This window comes from Scyliorhinus torazame, chromosome 9, assembly GCF_047496885.1.
Source record: "Scyliorhinus torazame isolate Kashiwa2021f chromosome 9, sScyTor2.1, whole genome shotgun sequence".
Lineage (NCBI taxonomy): Eukaryota > Metazoa > Chordata > Chondrichthyes > Carcharhiniformes > Scyliorhinidae > Scyliorhinus > Scyliorhinus torazame.
The window spans coordinates 233,930,365-233,953,517 of NC_092715.1; the positions used below are offsets into that span (position 1 = coordinate 233,930,365).

At 44.6% G+C, this 23,153-nt stretch overlaps 1 protein-coding gene across 18 annotated transcripts in view; it reads left to right on the plus strand.

Annotated features, from left to right (window-relative positions):
• The window catches only part of LOC140429761 (multiple PDZ domain protein), a 488,055-nt gene that overhangs the window by 336,325 nt on the left and 128,577 nt on the right, over positions 1-23,153 (plus strand). For 9 of the 18 annotated variants that reach the window (XM_072517160.1, XM_072517163.1, XM_072517161.1 and 6 more), the window contains 4 exons: positions 14,991-15,080; positions 19,925-20,029; positions 22,773-22,859; positions 23,060-23,131. The exons of 2 other annotated variants lie outside the window; for them this stretch is intronic. In XM_072517160.1, coding sequence (XP_072373261.1) covers positions 14,991-15,080; positions 19,925-20,029; positions 22,773-22,859; positions 23,060-23,131 — 354 coding nt within the window. The remainder of the gene's footprint in view (positions 1-14,990; positions 15,081-19,924; positions 20,030-22,772; positions 22,860-23,059; positions 23,132-23,153) is intronic. 7 more of the 18 variants (XM_072517165.1, XM_072517171.1, XM_072517164.1 and 4 more) reach the window with 6 other exon arrangements.

Consider the following 23,153-nt stretch of genomic DNA (forward strand, 5'->3'; position numbering starts at 1 on the left):
CCCCCCCCCCCCCCCCCCCCCCCCCCCCCCCCACATTATCAGGCTCCCCGCTTCCAGATCCGGGACCCGACTCAGCATGCGCTTCATGAACCCTGCATCGTCCCAATTTGGGGCATATACATTCACCAGCACCACCCGGGTCCCTTGCAGCCTACCACTCACCATCACACATCGACCCCCATTATCAGCCACAATGTTCAGCGCCTCGAACGACACCCGCTTACTCACCAGGAATGCAACCCTCTATTCTTCGCAGCCAGCCCCGAATGAAAGACCTGCCGCACCCATCCCTTTCTCAGCCTGATCTGATCCACTACTTTCAAGTGCGTCTCCTGCAACATAGCAACGTCTACCTTGCAGGTGGGCAAGGCCCCAGGGCCTGATGGGTTCCCGGTCGAGTTTTACAGGAAGTTTGTGGATCTGCTGGGTCCGCTGCTGGTGAGAGCCTCGAACGACACCTGCTTACTCACCAGGATTGCAACCCCTCTATTCTTCGCATCCAGCCCCGAATGAAAGATCTGCCCCACCCATCCCTTTCTCAACCTGATCTGATCCACCACTTTCAAGTGCGTCTCCTGCAACATAGCAACGTCTACCTTGCAGGTGGGCAAGGCCCCAGGGCCTGATGGGTTCCCAGTCGAATTTTACAGGACGTTTGTGGATCTGCTGGGTCTGCTGCTGGTGAGAACCTTCAACGAGGCGAGGGAGGAAGGGATTCTCCCCCCGGCAATGTCTCAGGCGCTGACTCGCTGATCCTTAAGCGGGACAAGGACCCGCTGCAGTGTGGCTCGTATAGGCCGATCTCGCTCCTTAATGTAGATGCCAAGTTGCTGGCAAAGGTCCTAGCCACAAGGATTGAGGACTGTGTCCCGGGAGTGATACACGAGGACCAGACGGGGTTCGTGTAGGGCAGGCAGTTAAATGCAAATGTGCGGAGGCTCCTGAATGTGATCATGATGCCCTCGGAGGGTGGGGAGGCAGAAGTGGTTGCGGCAATGGACGTGGAGAAGGCCTTTGATCGGGTGGAGTGGGAGTACCTATGGGAAGTGCTTGGCAGGTTTGGGTTCGGGGAGGGGTTCATAGAGTGGGTTATACCAGGCCCCGGTGGTGAGCGTATCTACGAACCGGCGGAGATCAGAATATTTTAGGTTGTACCGTGGGGCGAGACAGGGGTGCCCCCTGTCTCTTCTGTTGTTTGCTTTGGCAATTGAGCCGCTGGCCATGGCGTTGAGGGAATCTAGAAACTGGAGGGGGTTGGTCCAGGGAGGTGAGGAACATCGGGTCTCATTGTATGCTGATTTACAACGCAGATCCAGTGGAGGGGATGGTAGAGGTCATGCAGATCCTTAAGGAGTTTGGGGACTTCTCAGGCTACAAGCTTAACGTGGGGAAGAGTGAGCTTTTTGTGGTGCATGTGAGGGGCCAGGAAAGGGGGCTGGAGGAGTTGACGCTTAAGAGGGCGGGGAGGAGTTTTCGATATTTGGGTATCCAGGTGGCCAGGAGTTGGGGTGCCCTGCATAAGCTTAATTTGGCCCGGTTGGTAGACCAGATGGAGGAAGACTTTATGAGATGGGACGTGTTGCCACTCTCCCTGACGGGCAGGGTGCAGTCCGTTAAGGTGACAGTCCTCCCTCGGTTCCTGTTTGTGTTCCAGTGCCTGCCCATCCTCATCCCCAAGGCCTTTTTTAAGCGAATAAGCAGGAGTATTATGGGGTTTGAATAGGCAAGTAAGACCCCGAGGGTCAAGAGGCTGTTTCTGGAGCTTAGTCGGGACAGGGGTGGGCTGGCGCTACCGAACCTGTGTAGTTATTACTGGGCAGCCAATGTGGCAATAATCCGGAAATGGGTAATGGAGGGAGAGGGGGTGGCGTGGGAAAGATTAGAGGCGGCGCCATGCGTGGGCACTAGCTTGGGAGTGCTGGTGATGGCACCTTTGCCGCTACCGCCGACACGGTACACCCAACCGTGGAGGCTTGGATTAATGACATGGCCATGGCAGGGTTCATCAAGTTGGAGAGGATCAAGTTTGCCTTGCGAGGGTCTGTGCAGGGGTTCTCCAGGCCTAGACTTTCTCGCGGAACATTAAGTAGAGGTAAAGAGCAGCAGCAACCCAGGGGGGAGAAGGAGGGGTGAGGGGGGCAGGTTGGCTTGTCTTTAGTATTGTAAGGGGCGTTTGCCCCATTTTTGTTCTTAGTTTGTTAGATAGTTTAATGTTTAGTGGTTTAAGTTGTTGGAGGGGATGGGGTAAAGGCCCACCTTTTTTATTTTCCTTATGTATATTTTCTTTCCTTTTTGGAGTGTTTTGTAAAAATTTATTGAAAACCTTGAATAAACTTTTTTTAAAAAAAAGAAATACATGAACCTTCAGCCTTTCTGGAGAGAGAGAGAAGAGAGCGGGTAGGTCCTTGTCCATGTTTATCCAGGTTTCAACTCTGCTTTCCTTAGTTCTCTGGAAATCATCCCACTCAGGAAGGGTCCAATCACCACCTGTTACTGGGCAGAATAGGGCCTTTTGGCGAATTCATTGCCTACCAGCCAACCAATCAATCTGAGTCCCACCCCATCTCTCGGACGCCGCAAAGTCTGCGTTCAGCTATCCAAAGCTAGCAGCACCATATACTAAGTTGCAACTTCTTGAGTTTCTCATTCTCTCTGTTGCCTGACTTAAAGATTCATGTCCATTAGGCATCCATGGGTCAAAAATGTTAATGGCAAAACTAAAGAAAGTAGAAATAAAGGAATCAGCAGGAAGGACCCTTACAATGTATAATATAAACAGAGGGCCCAGCACTGACCTTAAACAACATGGCCTACCATCTGTTATGGGCCAGGGTTTAGAGAACCCCAAAGTGTATCATGGCGTTCACCTGACCCACAACTTTTAATAGATTGTGGTATGGGGAGCACACAGCCCACTCTACAGGTGTGGTGCAGCAGAAATTTAAAAGTAATTTTTAAAGCAAAACAATGTTTATTCTATGAACTCAGTTAACCTTTTTAAAACACAGTGAACATCTTATCAACCATCAATTCAAATACAACAACCAAAGAATACAGCATTCTAAGTAATACTTAAACTTTCCTTTTAACATCCATAAGACAAAAATCCTTTGTACAGAAAGACATCAGGCTTAACTTCACTACGGTACAACAGTTACCACGTTGAAATTACCAAATGATCTCGAGATAGTATTTTGATGGCAGAGAGATCGAAATTACACCTTCTTTGGCTGGCTTCAGCTCCAACACTAAAACAAAACCAAAAAACACAGATACACCCAAACTTTTCCTCAAAGCGAAATTAAAAAGCAGAGCCAGAGCTCAGCTCCACCCACACTCTGACATCACTGCAGCCACTTGAGCAGACAAACATTTCTTAAAGTGACATTCCCATGACACATCCTGCAGTGTAAAAAATAGTGATTTACAATGACATGCTCTTTCTGTCGATGAGTCATCCAAGGTGGCATTGTTTACTTTCACGAGCCACAATTTTGCGAGCCAGCCTTCCATGTTGTACTTTGTGAAACACTTTCTTGAAATCTCTATCAAAGAACAATACAGCACAGGAACAGCCCTTCGGCCCTCCAAGCCTGGAGTGATCATGATACCATCCTTAGCCAAAACCCTCAGCAATCCTCCATGCGGTCTCGCTCTATACCCATCCTATCCATATATTTTGTCAAGATGCTTTTTGAACACCATTAATGTATCTGCTTCCAGGCACTCACCACCCTCTGCGTAAAAAACCTACCTTGCACATCTCCTCTAAACTTTGCCCCACGGACCTTAAACCTATGCCCCCTTGTGACTGACCACTGCACCTCGGGAAAGAGTGCCTTCCCATTCATTCCATCCATGCTTCTCATAATCTCTTATTAGGTCGCCCCCCAACCTCCTTCGTTCTAATAAATACAGTCCGAGCCTATTCAGCCTCTCTGCACAGCTAACACCCTCCAGACCCGGCAACATCCTGGCAAACCTCCTCTGCACCTTCTCCAAAGTCTCCACATTCTTCTGGTAGTGTGGTGACCAGAATTATGCGAGATATTCCAAGTACGGCCTTACCAAGAATCTACTGTAGCATGACTTGCCAATTTTTGTACTCAATGGCCCGTCCAATGAAGGCAAGCATTTAATATGCTTTCTTGACTACCTTGTCCGCTTGTATTGCCACTTTCAAAGATCTGTGCACCCAGATCTCTCTGACTTTCTATATTCCTAAGAGTTTTGCCATTTATTATATATTTCCCCTCTATGTCAGAACTACCAAAATGAATTACCTCACATTTGTCCGGATTGAACTCCATTTGCCATTTCTCTGTCCAAGCCTCCAACCTATCCCAGACTCTGATCCCTATCCCAACTCCAACCCAGAAGTGTTAGTGAGGGATCACTTTGGGACAAGTGACCATAACTCCATTAGTTTTAAGATAGCTATGGAGAATGATAGGTCTGGCCCAAGAGTTAAAATTCTTAATTGGGGCAAGGCCAATTTTGATGGTATCAGACAGGAACATTCAGAGGTAGATTGGGGGAGACTTGGCAGGCAAAGGGACGGCTGGTAAATGGGAGGCTTTTAAAAATGTGTTAACCAGGGTTCAGGGTAAGCCCATTCCCTTTAGAGTGAAGGGCAAGGCATATGACGTACATAAACAACTGGGATCAAGTGGATCCCTTGAAGAGTATAGAGATTGTCGAAATAGAGTTAAGAGGGAAATCAGGAGGGCAAAAAGGGGACATGAAATTGTTTTGGCAAATAATGCAAAGGAGAATCCAAAGAGCTTCTACAGATACATAAAGGGAAAAAGAGTAACTAGGGACAGAGTAGGGCCTCTTAAGGATCAACAAGGACATCTATGTGCAGAGCCACGAGAGTTGGGTGAGATCCTGAATGAATAGTTCTCATCGGTATTCACGGTGGAGAAAGGCATGAATGTTAGGAAATTAAGGGAAATAAATAGTGATGTCTTGAGAAGTGTGCATATGACAGAGGAGGAGGTGCTGGAAGTCTTAAAGCGCATCAAGGTAGATAAATCCCCGGGACCTGATGAACTGTATCCCAGGATGTTGTGGGAGGCTAGGGAGGAAATAGACAGATATTTGAATCATCGGCAGCCACAGGTGAGGTGCCTGAAGATTGGAGAGTAGCGAATGTTGTGCCCTTGTTAAAGAAGGGCAGCAGGGAAAAGCCTGGGAACTACAGACCGGTGAGCCTAACGTCTGTAGTAGGTAAGTTGCTAGAAGGTATTCTGAGAGACAGGATCTACAAGCATTTAGAGAGGCAAGGACTGATTCGGGGCAGTCAGCATGGATGTGCGTGGAAAATCATGTCTCACAATTTTGATTGAGTTTTTTGAGGGGGTGACCAAGAAGGTAGATGAGGGCAGTGCAGTAGACGTTGTCTACATGGACTTTAGCAAAGCCTTTGACAAGGTACCGCATGGTAGGTTGTTGCAGAAGGTTAAAGCTCACGGGATCCAGGGTGAGGTTGCCAATTGGATTCAAAATTGGCTGGACGACAGAAGACAGAGGGTGGTTGTAGAGGGTTGTGTTTCAAACTGGAGGCCTGTGACCAGTGGTGTGCCTCAGGGATCGGTGCTGGGTCCACTGTTATTTGTGATTTATATTAATGATTTGGATGAGAATTTAGGAGGCATGGTTATTAAGTTTGCAGATGACACCAAGATTGGTGGCACAGTGGATAGTGAAGAAGGTTATCTAGGATTGCAACGGGATCTTGATCAATTAGGCCAGTGGGCCGACGAATGGCAGGTGGAGTTTAATTTAGATAAATGTGAGGTGATGCATTTTGACAGATCGAATCAGGCCAGGACCTACTCAGTTAATGGTATGGCGTTGGGGAGAGTTATAGAACAAAGAGATCTAGGAGTACAGGTTCATAGCTCCTTGAAGGTGGAGTCGCAGGTGGACAGGGTGGTGAAGAAGGCATTCGGCATGCTTGGTTTCATTGGTCAGAACATTGAATACAGGAGTTGGGACGTCTTGTTGAAGTTGTACAAGACATTGGTACGGCCACACTTGGAATACTGTGTGCAGTTCTGGTCACCCTGCTATAGAAAGGATATTATTAAACTAGAAAGAGTGCAGAAAAGATTTACTAGGATGTTACCGGGACTTGATGGTTCGAGTTATAAGGAGAGGCTGGATAGACTGGGACTTTTTTCCCTGGAGCGTAGGAGGCTTAGGGGTGATCTTATAGAGGTCTATAAAATAATGAGGGGCATAGATAAGGTAGATAGTCAACATCTTTTCCCAAAGGTAGGGGAGTCTAAAACTAGAGGGCATAGGTTTAAGGGGAGAGATTCAGAAGGGCCCAGAGGGGCAATTTCTTCACTCAGAGGGTAGTGAGTGTCTGGAATGTGCTGCCAGAGGTAGTAGTAGAGGCGGGTACAATTGTGTCTTTTAAAAAGCATTTAGATAGTTACATGGGTAAGATGGGTATAGAGGGTTATGGGCCAAGTGCGGGCAACTGGGACTAGCTTAATGGTAAAAACTGGGCGGCATGGACTGGTTGGGCCGAAGGGCCTGTTTCCATGCTGTAAACTTCTATGATTCTATCCACGTCGTGCTGTACCTTCTGACAATCCTCAACACTGTCTGTCACTCCACCAACCTTGGTATCATTTCAAACTTACTAATCAGACCAGCTACATTTTCCTCCAAAACATCTTTTAAAATACCCAACATCTCCTTTTTGATGTCAACATGACCCAGACTATCCACACACCCTACCCAAGAATCACCTTCCACAAAGACCTTTTCTTTGGGGAACACTGATGCAAAGTACTCATTTAATACCTCATCCATTTCCACTGGCTCAACACATAGATTCCCCCCACTGTCCTTAAGCGGTCCAATCCTTTCCCTGGCCACCCTCTTGCATTTTACATATGAATAAAAAGCTTTGGGATTCACCTTTATCCTACTTACCAAAGACTTTTCATGACCCCTCCTAGCCCTCGTAAATTCCCGCTTAAGAACCTTCCTACTTTCTTTATACTCCTCGAGGGTTTCGACTGCCCCCTCCTTTCTGGACCGTACAAAAGCCTCATTTTCTTTTTGACAAGGTTCACAATATCCCTCGTTATCCAAGGCTCCCTAAACTTCCCACACTTTTCCTTTGTTCTCTCAGGAACGTAACTTTCCTGAATCCTAATCAACTGTCGCTTGAAAGACTCCCACATGTCCAATGTTGATTTACCCTCTAACAGCCGCACCCAATCCAAATTCTTCAATTCCTCTCTAATGGTATCGTAACTTGCCTTTCCCCATTTTAACTCCATAACCTGAGGGCTACCCTCATCCCAAAAGTATTCTAAAACTTACAGAATTGTGGTCACTACTCACAAAATGTTCCCCTACTGAAACCTCAACCACCGATCCAGGCTCATTCCCCAGTACCAGGTACAGTACTGCCCCTTCCCTAGTTGAACATTTTACATATTGCATCAAGAAGCCCTTGTGGATACACCTTACAAACTCTGCCCCATCCAAACCCCTAGCACTAAGTGAGTCCCAGTCAATCTTTACGCAAAGAGTAGTGAGGCCGTGGAATGCCCTACCTGCAACAGTAGTGAACTCGCCAAAATTGAGGGCATTTAAAAGTTTATTGGATAAACATGGATGATAATGGCATAGTGTAGGTTAGATGGCTTTTGTTTCGGTGCAACATCGTGGGCCGAAGGGCCTGTACTGCTCTGTATCGTTCTATGTTCTAATATAGGGGAAGTTAAAATCCCCTACCCCAACATCCCTGTTACTTTTACACCTATCCAAAATCTCTCTACGTATCTGTTCCGCTATCTCTCGCTGGCAGTTGGGGGGGACTGTATTAAACCCCCAACATTGTGATTCCCCCTTCCTGTTCCTGAGCTCTACCCAGATTGCCTCATTGTATGAGCCCTCCGAGGTGTCCTCCCGCAGTACGGCTATAATATTCTCCTTAACCAGTAATGCTACTCCCCTCGTCTTTTACATCCCCCTCTATCTCTCCTGAAACATCTGTATCCAACATTCAGCTGCCAATCCTACCCTTCCTTTAACCACGTTTCTGTGATAGCTACAACATCATAATTCCAAGTACTAATCAGTGCTCTAAATTCATCTGCCTTACCTGCTGTACTTCTGGCGTTGGAACAAATACACTTCAGACCAGTGTTTTTGAGCAGACAGGGGGTTGTTGTTGTTCTCTTATTTTTGTTCTCTATTTCCCCTTCATTTATTACACCTTCTAAGCTAACGCTCTGGTTCCCACCCCCCTGCTATACTCGTTTAAATCCTCCCGGATGACTCTAGCAATCCTCCAGCCAGGATATCAGTGCCCCTCCAGTTTAGATGCAACCCGTCCTTCTTGTACAGGTTCCACCTGCTCCGGAAGAGATCCCAATGGCCAGAAATCTGAAACCCTCCCTCCTACACCACCAGTTTAGCCACATGTTTAACTGCACTATCCTTCTATTTCTAGTCTCACTGGCATGTGGCACAGGGAGTAACCCTGAGATTACAACCCTGGAGGTCCTTCTTTTTAGCTCACTGCCTAACTCCCTGAACTCCTTCTGCAGGACCTCTGGCTGTTCACTTTCTCCTTTCAGGATGTCCTGTGTTTGTTTAGAGACATCTTGACCCTGGCACCAGGGAGGCAACATACCATCCTGGAGTCTCTTTCATGCAAACAGAAGCAGCAATCGATGCCCCTTACTATAGAGTCCGCTATAACTATCGCTCTCCTGCACTTTGCCCTCCCTTGCTGAGCAACTGAGCCAGTTGTGGTGCCACTGTTCTGCCTGTTATTGCTTTTCCCTGATAGGATAACTCCCCAAACAGTATCCAAAATGGTACACCTATTAGAGAGGGGGACAGCCACAGAGGATTCCTGCACTGACTGCCTGCCCGCCCCTTCTAGTGGTCACCCATCTATCTGCCTGCTCTTTGGGTGTGACACCCTTGACCCTGGCACCAGGTCTCTAAAACTCCTATCTATGATGCTTTCCGCCACCTACATGCTCCTAAGTGCATTCAACTGCTGCTCCAACTGATACATATGGTCTGTGAGGATCTGCAATTGAGTGCACTTCTTGCAGATGTAATTGTCCAGGAGCCCTGCGGCGTCATAGGTCTCCCATATCTGGCAATCGATGCACTGCACCCCATTTCTAGCTCTAATTAATTATTGACTAACCAGTAATTTATAACGAATAATTTAACACCGATTCAATTTTAACACAGACATAGATTCAATTTTAGCAGATTTCCTCTTAGTCAGATCACAGCCTTCCTGTGACATCACGTTTCGGTCCCCCCCAATGCCCTCTGAGGGCACCTGAGCGTTATGTCTCACTTACCTTACCCAGACTGCTCTCGGCTTGCTCCGCTCAGCTCCATTCCTGAAAAGAAGGCCACAATCCCAGAGGTAAGTTTTTATAACTCACCTACCTTACCCAGACTGCACTTGTCTCGCTCCGCTCAGCTCCGCACCTGAAAAGCAGCTTCCATTGAAATTCCTTCATCTGCCTTCTCTCTTACTTTAGTCAAACACTGACCTTTACAAATCTACCAATATTTTGTCATCTTCCTCAGTAAATACCATTACAGTGCTACTTTACATATTCTTGATTTTTCTTTTCCCTCTATGCATTTATCACTCTTTGTCCCTAATGGGACCTATTACTGCACACTTACAATTTATATGCTGATAGAAGATTTTTTGGAATTTACAGTGCAGAAGGAGGCCATTTGGCCCACCAGGTCTGCACCGGCCCTTAGAAAGAGCACCCTACTTAAGCCCACGCCTCCACCCTATCCCCGTAACCCAGCAATGCCACCTAACCTTTTGGACACTAAGGGGCAATTTAGCATGGCCAATCTACCGAACCTGCACATCTTTGGACTGCGGGAGGAAAGCGGAACATCCGGTGGAAACCCACGCAGAAAGTGCAAACTCCAGACACATAGTCACCCGAGGCCGGAATTGAACGCTGGAGTTGTGATGCAGCAGTGCTAACCGCTGTGCCACTGTGCCGTCGTGATTTTATTTATGTATTTATTTATTTGTTATTAATTTGTGGGATGTCGGTGACGCTGGCTAGGCAGCATATATTGCCCATCCCTAATTGCCCTTGTGGAGGGAATGGTGAGTTGCTTTCTCTGTGGTGTAGGTACACCCACAATGCCATTAGGAATGGAATGATCATGTCCTTTATGCTGCTCAACTCTAAAGAAATAGAATCTGGCATATTTCTCCTCAATTAATTCCTCTTTTCAACACTACAATGTCTTTCCAATCAGTACACCTATCCCAACCCCCTTTCCTTCTCCCCTATCTTTTCAGATCACTTTATATCCTTGAACATAAAGTGCCCACTCCTCACCACTATTCAGCCACATTTCTGTTATTGCCAGTGCATCATATTCCCACATGGCTATTTGCGCATAGAGTTCGCCAACCTTTTTGACCACACTTGTGCATTTACATGCATTGTAAACCTGCCTTTGTATTCCTTCTAATATCCCATCCAATGTGATACTACTTCCTTCCCTGCACGTCCAACACTCTCACTTTATGCACCTTATTCTTCATTTCCACTCTTAAATGCTGGTGCCCATCTCCCTGCCAGTTTATTTTAAACACTCCCCAACCAAACTACTGAGCTTGCTTGTGAGGACAATAGTCCCCATCTTGTTGAGGTGCAGCCTGTCCCTTTTGAATAGGAGGCTCCTGCTCCAGAACTGGTCCAATGCCCCAAAAATCTGAAGCTCTCCCTCCTGCTACAAGACTCAAGCCACATAATGATCCTCCCTATCTTGCTCTTTCAACTTTCACTAGCATGTTGCAGTGGGAGTAATCCAGAGATCACTACCTTTGAGGTCCTATTTTATAAATTTCTCTCCAGTTCGTGAGTAACGTCCTATTTCGAACAAATGATTGAGTGTTGTTGATCTTTTTGTTTTGTTTACCGTTTAAGCTAATGGTTTTTATTTATAGCTATGTATTATTATAAATATTAGGATATGGCAAATATTGCACAGTTGGTTTTGAAAATATAGAAACCTACCATCATATTTTAATAATGTTATAAAGAAACGTAAAGCAATGTTAAAGCTATAACTTTATAATTTGAGGTGTCCCTGTCTGAATAATTTGACATCACTTTTGCTTTCATGTGTACTTTTACGTGTACCAATTATAAAATTTGACATCAATAATTCTAATTTGGAATGAATTTGATATCAAATTTGATAGCGTGCTCAAAGCTACCCTGGTGCACTTAAAACTATCAAATACACTCAGCAACCTGCATTGAAAAGTACAAGGAAGTTGCTTACTTAAATAATGGACCATAACTTCCAACTTGTGTCAAAAAGCAATGGGCCATTGGAATTGCAAAACTTTAATGCTCGCTTAGCCGCTGTTGAAAACTGCACCGAAACCTCCAATGTCCAGAGTTGTTTAGAACCTGCTTCGAAAGAATTCCCACAATTCAGTAGCATCTGTTTCAGGAAAGCAATGCCCCCCTTTTTTTAAAGGTTTGAAGGGCCCAGTGGAACTGACAAGCCAGGGAGAAGGTAAGTGTCCACATAAGTAGATAGGATTTGGGTGGTCGGGGGAGCCCAGGGTGAGGGTTTCTGAGGTCCAGGGGGGAGGTGGGGGTGGGGGCAATCGGAGTGGGGAAATCAGAGGTTAAGGTGGGGAGATGTCAGATATCAGGAGGGTGCAATGGAAAGGTATTGGTGGGTCACCAACTGGTGGGGTAGGATCGGGGATCAGGGGCGCGATTCTCCGACCCCTCACCGGGTTGGAGAATCACCGGGGGCCGGCGTGAATCCCGCCCCCGCCGTGTCCCGAATTCTCCGCCATCGGAGATTCGGCGGGGGCGAGAATTGCGCCGGTCAGCGGGTCCACCCCCCGGCGATTCTCCAGTCCGCGATGGGCCGAAGTACCGCCGCTGTCAACCCACGCCAGACGGCGTGGATTGAACCACCTTTCGAACGGCGGGACAAGGCGGCGCGGGCGGGGTCCTGGGGGGGGGCGCGGGGCGATCTGGCCCCGGGGGCGGCCCCCCACGGTGGCCTGGCCCGCGATCGGGGCCCACCGATCCGCGGGCGGGCCTGTGCCGTGGGGGCACTCTTTTCCTTCCACCTTCACCATGGTCTTCACTATGGCGGAGGCAGAAGAGACCCCCTCCACTGCGCATGCGCGGGGATGCCGTGAGCGGCCGCTGACGCTCCCGCGTATGAGTCGCACGGCAAAATCATTTCTGCACCAGCTGGCAGGGCGCCAAAGGTCTTTCCCGCCAGCCGGCGGGGCGGAAATCAGTTCAGCGCGGGCCTAGCCCCTCAAGGTGAGGGCTTGGCCCCTCAAGATGCGGAGAATTTCGCACCTTTGGGGCGACGCGATGCCGGACTGATTCGTGCCGTTTTTGGCGCCGGTCGGCGGACATCGCGCCGATTGCGGAGAATCCCGCCCCTGGTTAGGATGCCTTGTGCGGGTGGGAAATACCATATGGTAGGGGTGTGGTTGCTTAGTCAGTGGATGAGGTAGACTGCTGGGGTATTTAAAATAGTTATGCAGAATATGAAGTGGTGTTATTTCCTTTAACATTCTTTGAATAATTACGAATGTAATCCTGGTAAAACCATCAAAGTTAGTGATCTAAATTGCTTTGACGAATGGTTCCAGGCGCGACGCATTTGTTGAGGGGACATTAACACTTCTGGATAATTGCTACGCAAATGTTTACCTAAACAGCCTCTTCCCCGCTGTTACCAGACTCCTAAGCGACCCTCTTATGGACTGACCTGATTAATACTACATCCCTGTATGCTTCACACGATGCCAGTGTCCATGTATTTATATTGTGTACCTTGTGTTGTCCTATTATGTATTTTCTTTTTGTTTTATTTTATTTTCATGTATTAAATGATCTGTTTGAGCTACTCGCAGAAAAATACTTCTCACTGTACCTTGGCACACGTGACAGTAAACAAATCCAAATCCAACTTCCGAAAGGGATTCCGCAGCACACCTTTGGGATACCCCTCAAAACCAACGCTGGGGAACTGCCTGCAAGTCGCGGACCATTTTCTGATTTATTCAGTTTTTCACTTAGCCCCAGAATATTGTTCCACTATACAGTACATGCTTGAGGGTACCACCTGATCCCCATCAGATCTTAATTAATTTTAGTCTCGGCATCTATACTTTCCAACCATCGATTCCCCAAATCTCTGGGTCGAAACTCTCCCTCCAATCTCCACATACTCGCCCCTCCCTCCCAACTCTCCACCCCTCCCTCCCTCCCATACCCTTTCTCCCGTACATCTCTCCCTCCAAACATTCCCCCTCCACTCATACATTCCCTCTTTCCTCCAAACACTTCCACCTCTTTCCAAACACTTCTTTTTTGGAGCCTTGCTCACCCTCCAAACACTGCCCCCTCCCCTTGCTTCTCCTTCCCTTCGCACAGACTCTGGCTCCATCCCTTTCCCCAGTCTCTTGCTCACTCCCTCCAGGCATTTGGGCCTCACTGACCTCACCTCACTCCCTGGCTGGACTCTGAAAACCCTCACTTTGCTTCTGAGTTGAACCTCTGCCTGACCCCGCCTCGCTCCCACGCTGACTTCACATCTTGACAGGGCTCTCCGAAAAATGTCACTTACAGTTTATAGCTGGCCTTGTAAGTGGATCTCTTCAGTTGGGGGGAGGTGACAGAGAATGGAACAGAAGGGTGGGGAGTGAGAGAAGGGGTAAAGAGAGGAGGGAAGGGGCAAAGAGGGGGAGGGAAAGGGGACAGCGTGAAACGAGGGAGGGATTTGGGCAGGGGCATAAGGGGTGTGGTGGGGAGAGAGAGAGGTTGGATGGGGTGCAAGGTGAAGATAATGTGACCTTATTAACTGCATGCATAATCAGCTTGGCCAAAGGAACATTTTGGCTGTATTTTTGTCACAATTTATTGTGATCACTGCAGGGCGGCAGTTGATGACAATCAACTATATATTTTTTAAACTAAATTTAGGGGACCCAATTCTTTTTTTAAAATTAAGGGGCAATTTTGCGTGGCTAATCCACTTAGCCTGCACAGATTTTTGGGTTGTGGGGGTGAGACCTACGCAGATACGGGGAGGATGTGCAAACTTCACATGGACAGTGACTCAGGCCCAGGATCGAACCCAGGTCCTTGATGCCGTGAGGCAGCAGTACTAACCACTACGCCACCATGCTGTCCCTTGATATCATTTTACATCTCAAGTATGGTTCTGTGTGAAATGATAGCTAGGTGGTCAGTTCTGGGTGAAAATGAAATTGAATGATAGCCAAACGATTGCTTTTGAGTGCAAGTGCTTTCAAATGATGACAAAATGATAGCATTTGAGAACAATTGACCTGACATAATGGCAAAAGGATTGCAATTGAGTGCAGTTGATGTCAAATGAACACTGTTGAAAGCAAATTATGTCAAATGATATGAAACATTTTGGGTAAGGACACTTCAGAGAATCTTGACAGCATATATGGGAAAAAATCGTTAATTGTGCCTGTCAGCATGTCAAGTAATTTTATTACGAGCACACTTTGGTTGAGTTTCAAAGCCCTTTGGGCTAGGAATCTTTGTATATGTTGTCAAAACAACATGGAATGGTCGATGAAATGTTTTACCTAAGTCCTAAAGTTGTTTGCCTTTAGTTCTGAACAGTAGCAGTCATAGTAATACAGTTGAAAACTGCAATGTTGCAGTTTTCTTTTTAACATTTTATCTAAAAAGTGATTTGTGGTAAAAAATAAGTTGTGGACTTGGATATTTAGTTATCGCATATCTATTTTAATAATAGAATTGTGAATTGTACACAAAGCATCCTTATTCTTGTACATATTAATATGTTTGTCTCCTTTAGTGCTAACTCTTCATTTTGTTTTCATCTATTTCTAATTTCATTTACATTTTCCTCCATTTCATCCATTTTGTTCCCAGCCAGAATCTCTCTCTAGTCGTTCATCAACATTTGTTCTTAGTGGGCAGAAAAATTCCTCTACTAACCCATTCTCCCTTGATCCATCCAAGGTAAAAGTATCATTTTACACGTGATAGTAACCCCTTTGAAAGCTGTTGGTTTATTCTTTGTTTGTTGGCAGTATTTGTTCAGTGTGCTGAGTATTTGAGTTTCACTGCTCTAAAACTAAACAAGTAACATACTCATTAACAGTTAAATCTCAAAATTTCTTAGAAACGTTTCCTGTTTCTGTGGGATTTTCGATTATCAACAATTTTTAGGCAGACACGTGCCCTGTTTGTCAAATGTTTTGTCATATGCTTCGCTCTAGGAAGCTATTTTCTTTGGAAATATCTATATCCTGTTGCATTTAGATGATCATACAGAAACTTCATATATTAGCAATTGTTTATTTTTATGAGTTTAGGTTTGTTTTCGAGAGCAAGCGGTGTAGATGAATGCAAATTGCTTTTGTAGGTCCTGATAGGATATAATATTTTAATCTGTATTAATCTACAGTAGTTTACGTGCTTAAGCAGTAGTTTGTATGCTTTTATATTAAAATGTTTTGGCGTAAAATCAGGGATCCATTTTCTGCTGTTGTAATAAGAAATGACGATGTTATGTTACACAAGTCACAAAATTCAGCTCTATAGAACCTGCCTTTTCAGTGATACATGTATCATTATGCTTCTAAAATCGCATCCATGGCATACATGCCATCTGGTACGAAGCACACTGGATGTCATGTGCGAGGGTATTAGTGCACCGAGGTAAATATGTAGAATAGGCAAATCATGATGTCAGCCAATTTGTAAGGCTGATTTGGCACCAGTGCACACATGTTGGCTGTTCTGGCTGAATGCCTGGAAATATGTGCATGCTATGAGGCATGGGTGTGAGGTTAGTCACAGTGGTAAGTGTGTGCCGATGAGATGAAGCAATGCACATTAGTCAGGAGTCGGAATTAATAGAGATTGCTGGCAGGTGAGTGCTTGTAATGTGTGCATAAGCAGTGTGTGAAGGCTAGTGGTGCAGTTCGTGGGACATGGCATTTCACAGTATATTCACCACTCAAGTTATTGAACTTGGGGCAGCACTGCATCCAGATCCATGGAACAAGACTTCTGGCATGGCTTGACTGCCATGACTGTCTGACTCAACTCCCTTTTTTAAGCTTGTGTAGAATAGCGCTGGAATCTTGGAGCACTGTCTTCGCCGTGTTGTACCACACTCTTTCCTCGGTCAACATCATTTTTAGAATGACATCCAGCTCCTGCTGCATTCAAAATGCATTCCACCTTCCCTTAAAGGGCGAAAAGTGATTTGAAGTGATGCGGGTTTGCTTGAATTCTTTCTAGCCTTTCATGGTTTTGCATCTCCTGCTCAGGCATGCAGCCACTCTACAGTGTGCAGCGCTGACTGCGCACTACTGCGATCATTTAAATGAGCAGACAGCCCCATTTTGGGGGGTTATGGTATTTTACACAGGCTGGGCACCTCCATGACACTGAAAATTGAAAGCAAGCAACTGCACCAGATTGCCTAAATATACTTGACTATCCTTTACAAAATAGTTGCACACTTCTCCAAAATGGCAATTGAAGGTGCGTGCACAAAGTCTTCTCCAGACATCCCCTTTTGATAAAGAATTTACTTTGCAGAGCGTACATCTATATCTACATTTAGTTCATTCTTACACGCTGATCACATTTACTATCTTCTAAATGTAGCATTTTATTTTCATTCTAATATCCATATTCTGTGAAGGAAGCAAGTTAGAGACAGTACTGCATATACTTCATGTAATTGGGTACCATTTTCAAATTGGGTTTACATAGAACATAGAAAATACAACACAGAACAGGCCCTTCGGCCCACGATGTTGTGCCGAACCTTTGTCCTAGATTAATCATAGATTATCATTGAATTTACAGTGCAGAAGGAGGCCATTCGGCCCTTTGAGTCTGCACCGGCTCTTGGAAAGAGCACCCTACCCAAACTCAACACCTCCACCCAACACCAAGGGCAATTTGGACATTGAGGGCAATTTATCATTGGCCAATTCACCTAACCCGCACATCTTTGGACTGTGGGAGGAAACCGGAGCACCCGGAGGAAACCCACGCAGACACGGGGAGGACGTGCAGACTCCGCACAGTCAGTGACCCGAGCCGGAATCGAACCTGGGACCCTGGAGCTGTGAAGCAATTGTGTTATCCACAATGCTACCGTGCTGCCCTTGAGAACAAATAAATCTACACTATATAATTTTACCGTAATCCATGTACCTATCCAATAGCTGCTTGAGGGTCCCTAATGTTTCCGACTCAACTACTTCCACAGGCAGTGCATTCCATGCCCCCACTACTCTCTGGGTAAAGAACCTACCTCTGATATCCCTCCTATATCTTCCACCTTTCACCTTAAATTTATGTCCCCTTGTAATGGTTTGTTCCACCCGGGGAAAAAGTCTCTGACTGTCTACTCTATCTATTCCCCTGATCATCTTATAAACCTCTATCAAGTCGCCCCTCATCCTTCTCCGTTCTAATGAGAAAAGGCCGAGCACCCTCAACCTTTCCTCGTAAGACCTACTCTCCATTCCAGGCAACATCCTGGTAAATCTTCTTTGCACCTTTTCCAAAGCTTCCACATCCTTCCTAAAATGAGGCGACCAGAACTGTACACAGTACTCCAAATGTGGCCTTACCAAAGTTTTGTACAGCTGCATCATCACGTCACGGCTCTTAAATTCAATCCCTCTGTTAATGAACGCGAGCACACCATAGGCCTTCTTCACAGCTCTATCCACTTGAGTGGCAACTTTCAAAGATGTATGAACATAGACCCCAAGATCTCTCTGCTCCTCCACATTGCCAAGAACTCTACCGTTAACCCTGTATTCCGCATTCATATTTGTCCTTCCAAAATGGACAACCTCACACTTTTCAGGGTTAAACTCCATCTGCCACTTCTCAGCCCAGCTCTGCATCCTATCTATGTCTCTTTGCAGCCGACAACAGCCCTCCGTACTATCCACAACTCCACCAATCTTCGTATCGTCTGCAAATTTACTGACCCACCCTTCAACTCCCTCATCCAAGTCATTAATGAAAATCACAAACAGCAGAGGACCCAGAACTGATCCCTGCGGTACGCCACTGGTAACTGGGATCCAGGCTGAATATTTGCCATCCACCACCACACTCTGACTTCTATCAGTTAGCCAGTTCGTTATCCAACTGGCCAAATCTCCCACTATCCCATGCCTCCTTACTTTCTGCATAAGCCTACCATGGGGAACTTTATCAAATGCCTTACTAAAATCCATGTACACTGCATCCACTGCTTTACCTTCATCCACATGCTTGGTCACCTCCTCAAAGAATTCAATAAGATTTGTAAGGCAAGACCTACCCCTCACAAATCCGTGCTGACTATCCCTAATCAAGCAGTGTCTTTCCAGATGCTCAGAAATCCTATCCTTCAGTACCCTTTCCATTACTTTGCCTACCACCGAAGTAAGACTAACTGGCCTGTAATTCCCAGGGTTATCCCTAGTCCCTTTTTTGAACAGGGGCACGACATTCGCCACTCTCCAATCCCCTGGTACCACCCCTGTTGACAGTGAGGACGAAAAGATCATTGCCAACGGCTCTGCAATTTCATCTCTTGCTTCCCATAGAATCCTTGGATATATCCCGTCAGGCCCGGGGGACTTGTCTATCCTCAAGTTTTTCAAAATGCCCAACACATCTTCCTTCCTAACAAGTATTTCCTCGAGCTTACCAGTCTGTTTCACACTGTCCTCTCCAACAATATGGCCCCTCTCATTTGTAAATACAGAAGAAAAGTACTCGTTCAAGACCTCTCCTATCTCTTCAGACTCAATACACAATCTCCCGCTACTGTCCTTGATCGGACCTCCCCTCGCTCTAGTCATTCTCATATTTCTCACATATGTGCAAAAGGCCTTGGGGTTTTCCTTGATCCTACCCGCCAAAGATTGTTCATGCCCTCTCTTAGCTCTCAGGGTTTGGAATAGAATTTAAAGTTGGTCAGATATGTCATTAAATAGAAAACTATGTTGATAAATGCAAGAGAGCCTCACATCAACAAATAACTTGAAAGGCTGTATTGTGTTTCATCCCATTACAAAATCTCCTGATTTACCAGAAACATGGCAACTTTTTAATGTAGTTAGCAAATCTCAGTAAAAATATAGGCCAGGATTCTCTGGCTGTTGGGATTCTCTTTTCCCGGCGGCAGCGCATTCCCGCACATGAATTTCCTGGCAGCGTGGGATGGCTTCACTGAGAAACCCCATTGACAAACAGTGGGAGTAGAGAATCTCCCCCGCCAGCGAACGATGCGCCGCCAAAAAACAAGTGGCTGGGGAATCGGAGAATCCAGTGCATTGTGTTAGAAAAAGCAACAACATTGATCTGAATAAAAATGTAGCTCAAAACATGCAGACATTTAGCTCCTCTCTATTAAGTGAGGGCATTTTATGTGATTTTCAGTACATATTCCTGACATTAATTAAACCCAATTTTGAGGAATTAGATTCGTAATTCAAAAGGAAATATTGGTTGTGGATTTGGATTGGGAGAGAGATTAAATTGATTAATGCGATCCTAAATAAAGATAAAATGCAGGGACTATCTGTCCTGTAATTTCTAATCCGATTCCATGTGCCCAGTCGGAAAGTCTGTACAAAAGGGTTATGGGTCGGAACAGCATTATGATATCATAGCACAGATTATCTGATCCGCATTCCTTTGAGCATGTTATCCTTTAGGATTGCTGAATTTACCTTTGTCTCTATTTGAACCCTGTGATGATAGGGATTATCATTTTTTGTGAGAACATTATGTTGCAGATTATGACTTTACTTTTGTCTTGGTTTCAGAAACAACCTTTGTCTTTCCTGCAATCTAACCCCTTGCCTGAATCGAGCAGTGGCAGCAGCAGTACTAACCCATTTGCTGACTCTTTTCAGACCCGCACTAGCCAGGTTGGATGATGCTAGCATGTTCTTTTTTCAGTCTAAGAACCCTTTTTATGAGTGTTTGCTTTTATTGTCATTGTACTTTACAATTTTCGTAATACTTTTTTAAACTAAAAAGTTAACTGTAGTATTTTGATATATATTACTGTTAAGAAATATAATTTATCATTAACTTAAAGCTGTTCAGCCTGAACCATACCAATTTCATGTTCTACATAATCCCAACATCTATTAAAAATAAATTGTTATCTGACCAACTTTAAGTTTATTTTGATGACAAAGATAGGATAAGTGAATTAGAACTAGTCCTTTCATTGTTAGATATGGTCTTGTATTCAATATCAGCCCAAACTGAAGGACTGGCCATATCCTGTCTCTAGTGGCAATGACGATGCTGAGTTTGGGTAGTTTTAACTCCGTTCCTAGTGGGAATAAGTTCGCAACTGTAAATTGTGCTGAACTTGGCACTGAATTCATGATCGTAGTTAGAGGAGATATATTTTCCTCTATTCATTGATTTCAGTAAAGAGTAGTTGTAAGTTAAAGAGGACCCTCTACTCAATCTATTTTTATGTAATAGTGAGTGGAAGAAATTATTACATGCAAAGAGAATGAAAATTTGGATACTTTAGAAATGCAAATAATCCCATTCATAGCATTGTTCTGTGGTTCAAGTTAACGCAGACTGTTAGATGCAGAGAAACTTAAATTTAATCTGACTCATTGATCTCAGATTGCTTGTTGCTGCTTTTAACAAAAAGCAGGAAAATTTATTTTGTCTAACACAAATAATGCAGTCAATTCCCCTATTAGGATTGTAAATGGTCTAGATGATGCAGACCAAGATGAGTTGTTTCTCCTTGTCCAGAAGAATTGAACGAAAATACAGAATACTTGAATGAGAATTAATTCAAAACTAATCTGCAGAAACAATACTTCGGAGTATTAATCCATGGAACAGAACCCCGAGGGAGATGGTAGAAATGGATGGTATTGAGTCATTCAGATGAAAATTCAATTGATTTTTAAGAATATAATATTTTGGGATGCATTATATGGATTTGAGACGGAGTAAGCGTGGCAGGCTTGGGACGAACAGTTCATGTTGGGCCGATGATTCCCAAAGCTTGGGGCATGCTCCGACAAAATGCTTTCTGGTTTCACTCTTAACTGGCCTTGCATCAGTTTTAATATTATGGCCCCTTGCTCGAGATTCCCAGCGGAAATAGTTTTGCTTTAACTATCTTATCTATCATTTTAAGCACCTTAATACCATTACCCCTCAATCTTATAATTTTAGGAGAATACAAACCAGGTTTATGTACTTTCCTCTGAAATTAAACCCTCATATCATTCTAGTGAATCATGTTGAACTATCTTGGCAAATATATCTTTACATAAATTTGGTGTCCAAAAGTAAATGCAGACCCCAGATGGGAACTAACCAATGCTTTGAGCAACTCAACACTTTTGAACTCCAGTTCTCCTGAGATAAAAGCCACCATTTCATCAGTCTTCTTGAACTTGTGCACTAACTTTTAGTGATTGTGTACATCCCTTTGCTACTCCACAGATCCGAGAAAATGTGTTGTTTTTTACCTTCTTAGATCCACAGTTTACCTTATTTTTAACTTACACTTTTCCACATTGAAGTCCATTTGTTTTACCAGGTCACTGTTTTGTCCCTTTGAACTTTTGCTCCAAACCACATAACTTAATGACCTTCTTGATTTACTGTCATCTGTGAATGTGGATATACCATTCTATTCTTTCATTGGAATTGTATATTTGCCTCTCCATAAATTTCGGCTTCAAAATCTCGACTGCAATCTTGGTTGAAATCCATAAACTCGGAACATCTATTGAGGTTTAAACTTGGGAACTGCTTGATTAGTGTGGTTTAGACTCACATTGGGTAAACTTCCTGGCCCATAGAAGAAGCTTATTTTTCTGGACTCTTTTTACTTAATTATTTATGGTGCCCAGAGCCTTAAATAGTTACTTATCATATAATTTCCATATTATGCTGTCAAAAGTAGTATCTGTGTATCGGTAATGAAAGCATTTACTTCTGAACTACAAAGAAGCGCAGCACGGTGGCACAGTGGTTAGCACTGCTGCCTCACAGCTCCAGGGACCCGGATTCAATTCCGGCCTCGCTGACTGTCTGTGTGGAGTTTGCACTTTCTCCCCGTGTCTGCGTGGGTTTCCTCCGGGTGCTCCGGTTTTCTCCCAAAGTCCAAAGATGTGCAAGTCAGGTGGATTGGCCATGCTAAATTGCCAACTCAGTGTCCAAAAGGTTAGGTGGTGTTACTGGGTTAGGGGGATAGGGTGGAGGCGTGGGCTTAAGTAGGGTGCAGTTTCGATGGGCCGAATGGCCTCCTTCTGCACTGTAAATTCTATGAACATTTTTTTCTCAAATTTCCTTGACTCTTCCACTGACTACATTGTCATACTGCTTGAACAACCTCTGGTACTAAATGAGTCAAAATTTACTCCAGTTAGTTACTGCAAAGTGTGAAGCTATTCCCTTCTGTTTTTGCTACAAAACAGTTCCTGAGCCACTGATTCCTTGGACAATGTGACTTAAATATTTGGATGGGAAAACTTTGAAACAAATAACCTAAAGATCCAAATGTTTTTTTTTTAGTCATACTAAATTATAGCCTGACCTGTTTCATGAAATGTTATCTTTAATTGGCTGCTTATGGATATTCCTTTATCTGATAGCATTTATGCATTTTAATAGACCTCTTCAACTTCAAATGATGAGAAGGCCTTCTGTCAAGCCCCTTATTTTATGACCAAAAATCCATTTTCTGAAAATAAATTCAAGGTTAGTGAATCACCCTGATGTGATCTTAATTCCTACTTACAAGAGAGATGATATAGTAATAACAGTACTGGATTGACTTAATAAATTAAAAAATGTTTAATCAAATTACAGATTTAAATTAATTTTCAGAAATCACCAGTAACACCTGAAGATGAGGATATTTGCCTCGTTTCAACCATTTGTTTGTTTTGTTGTCATAGGTTTCTGCATATCGAGCTAGGACTTTTCTGCGCCCTTTCCCAACTAACCCATTTGCAATCAATCCATTTAAGGTTTGTCTCATCACACTGGGTT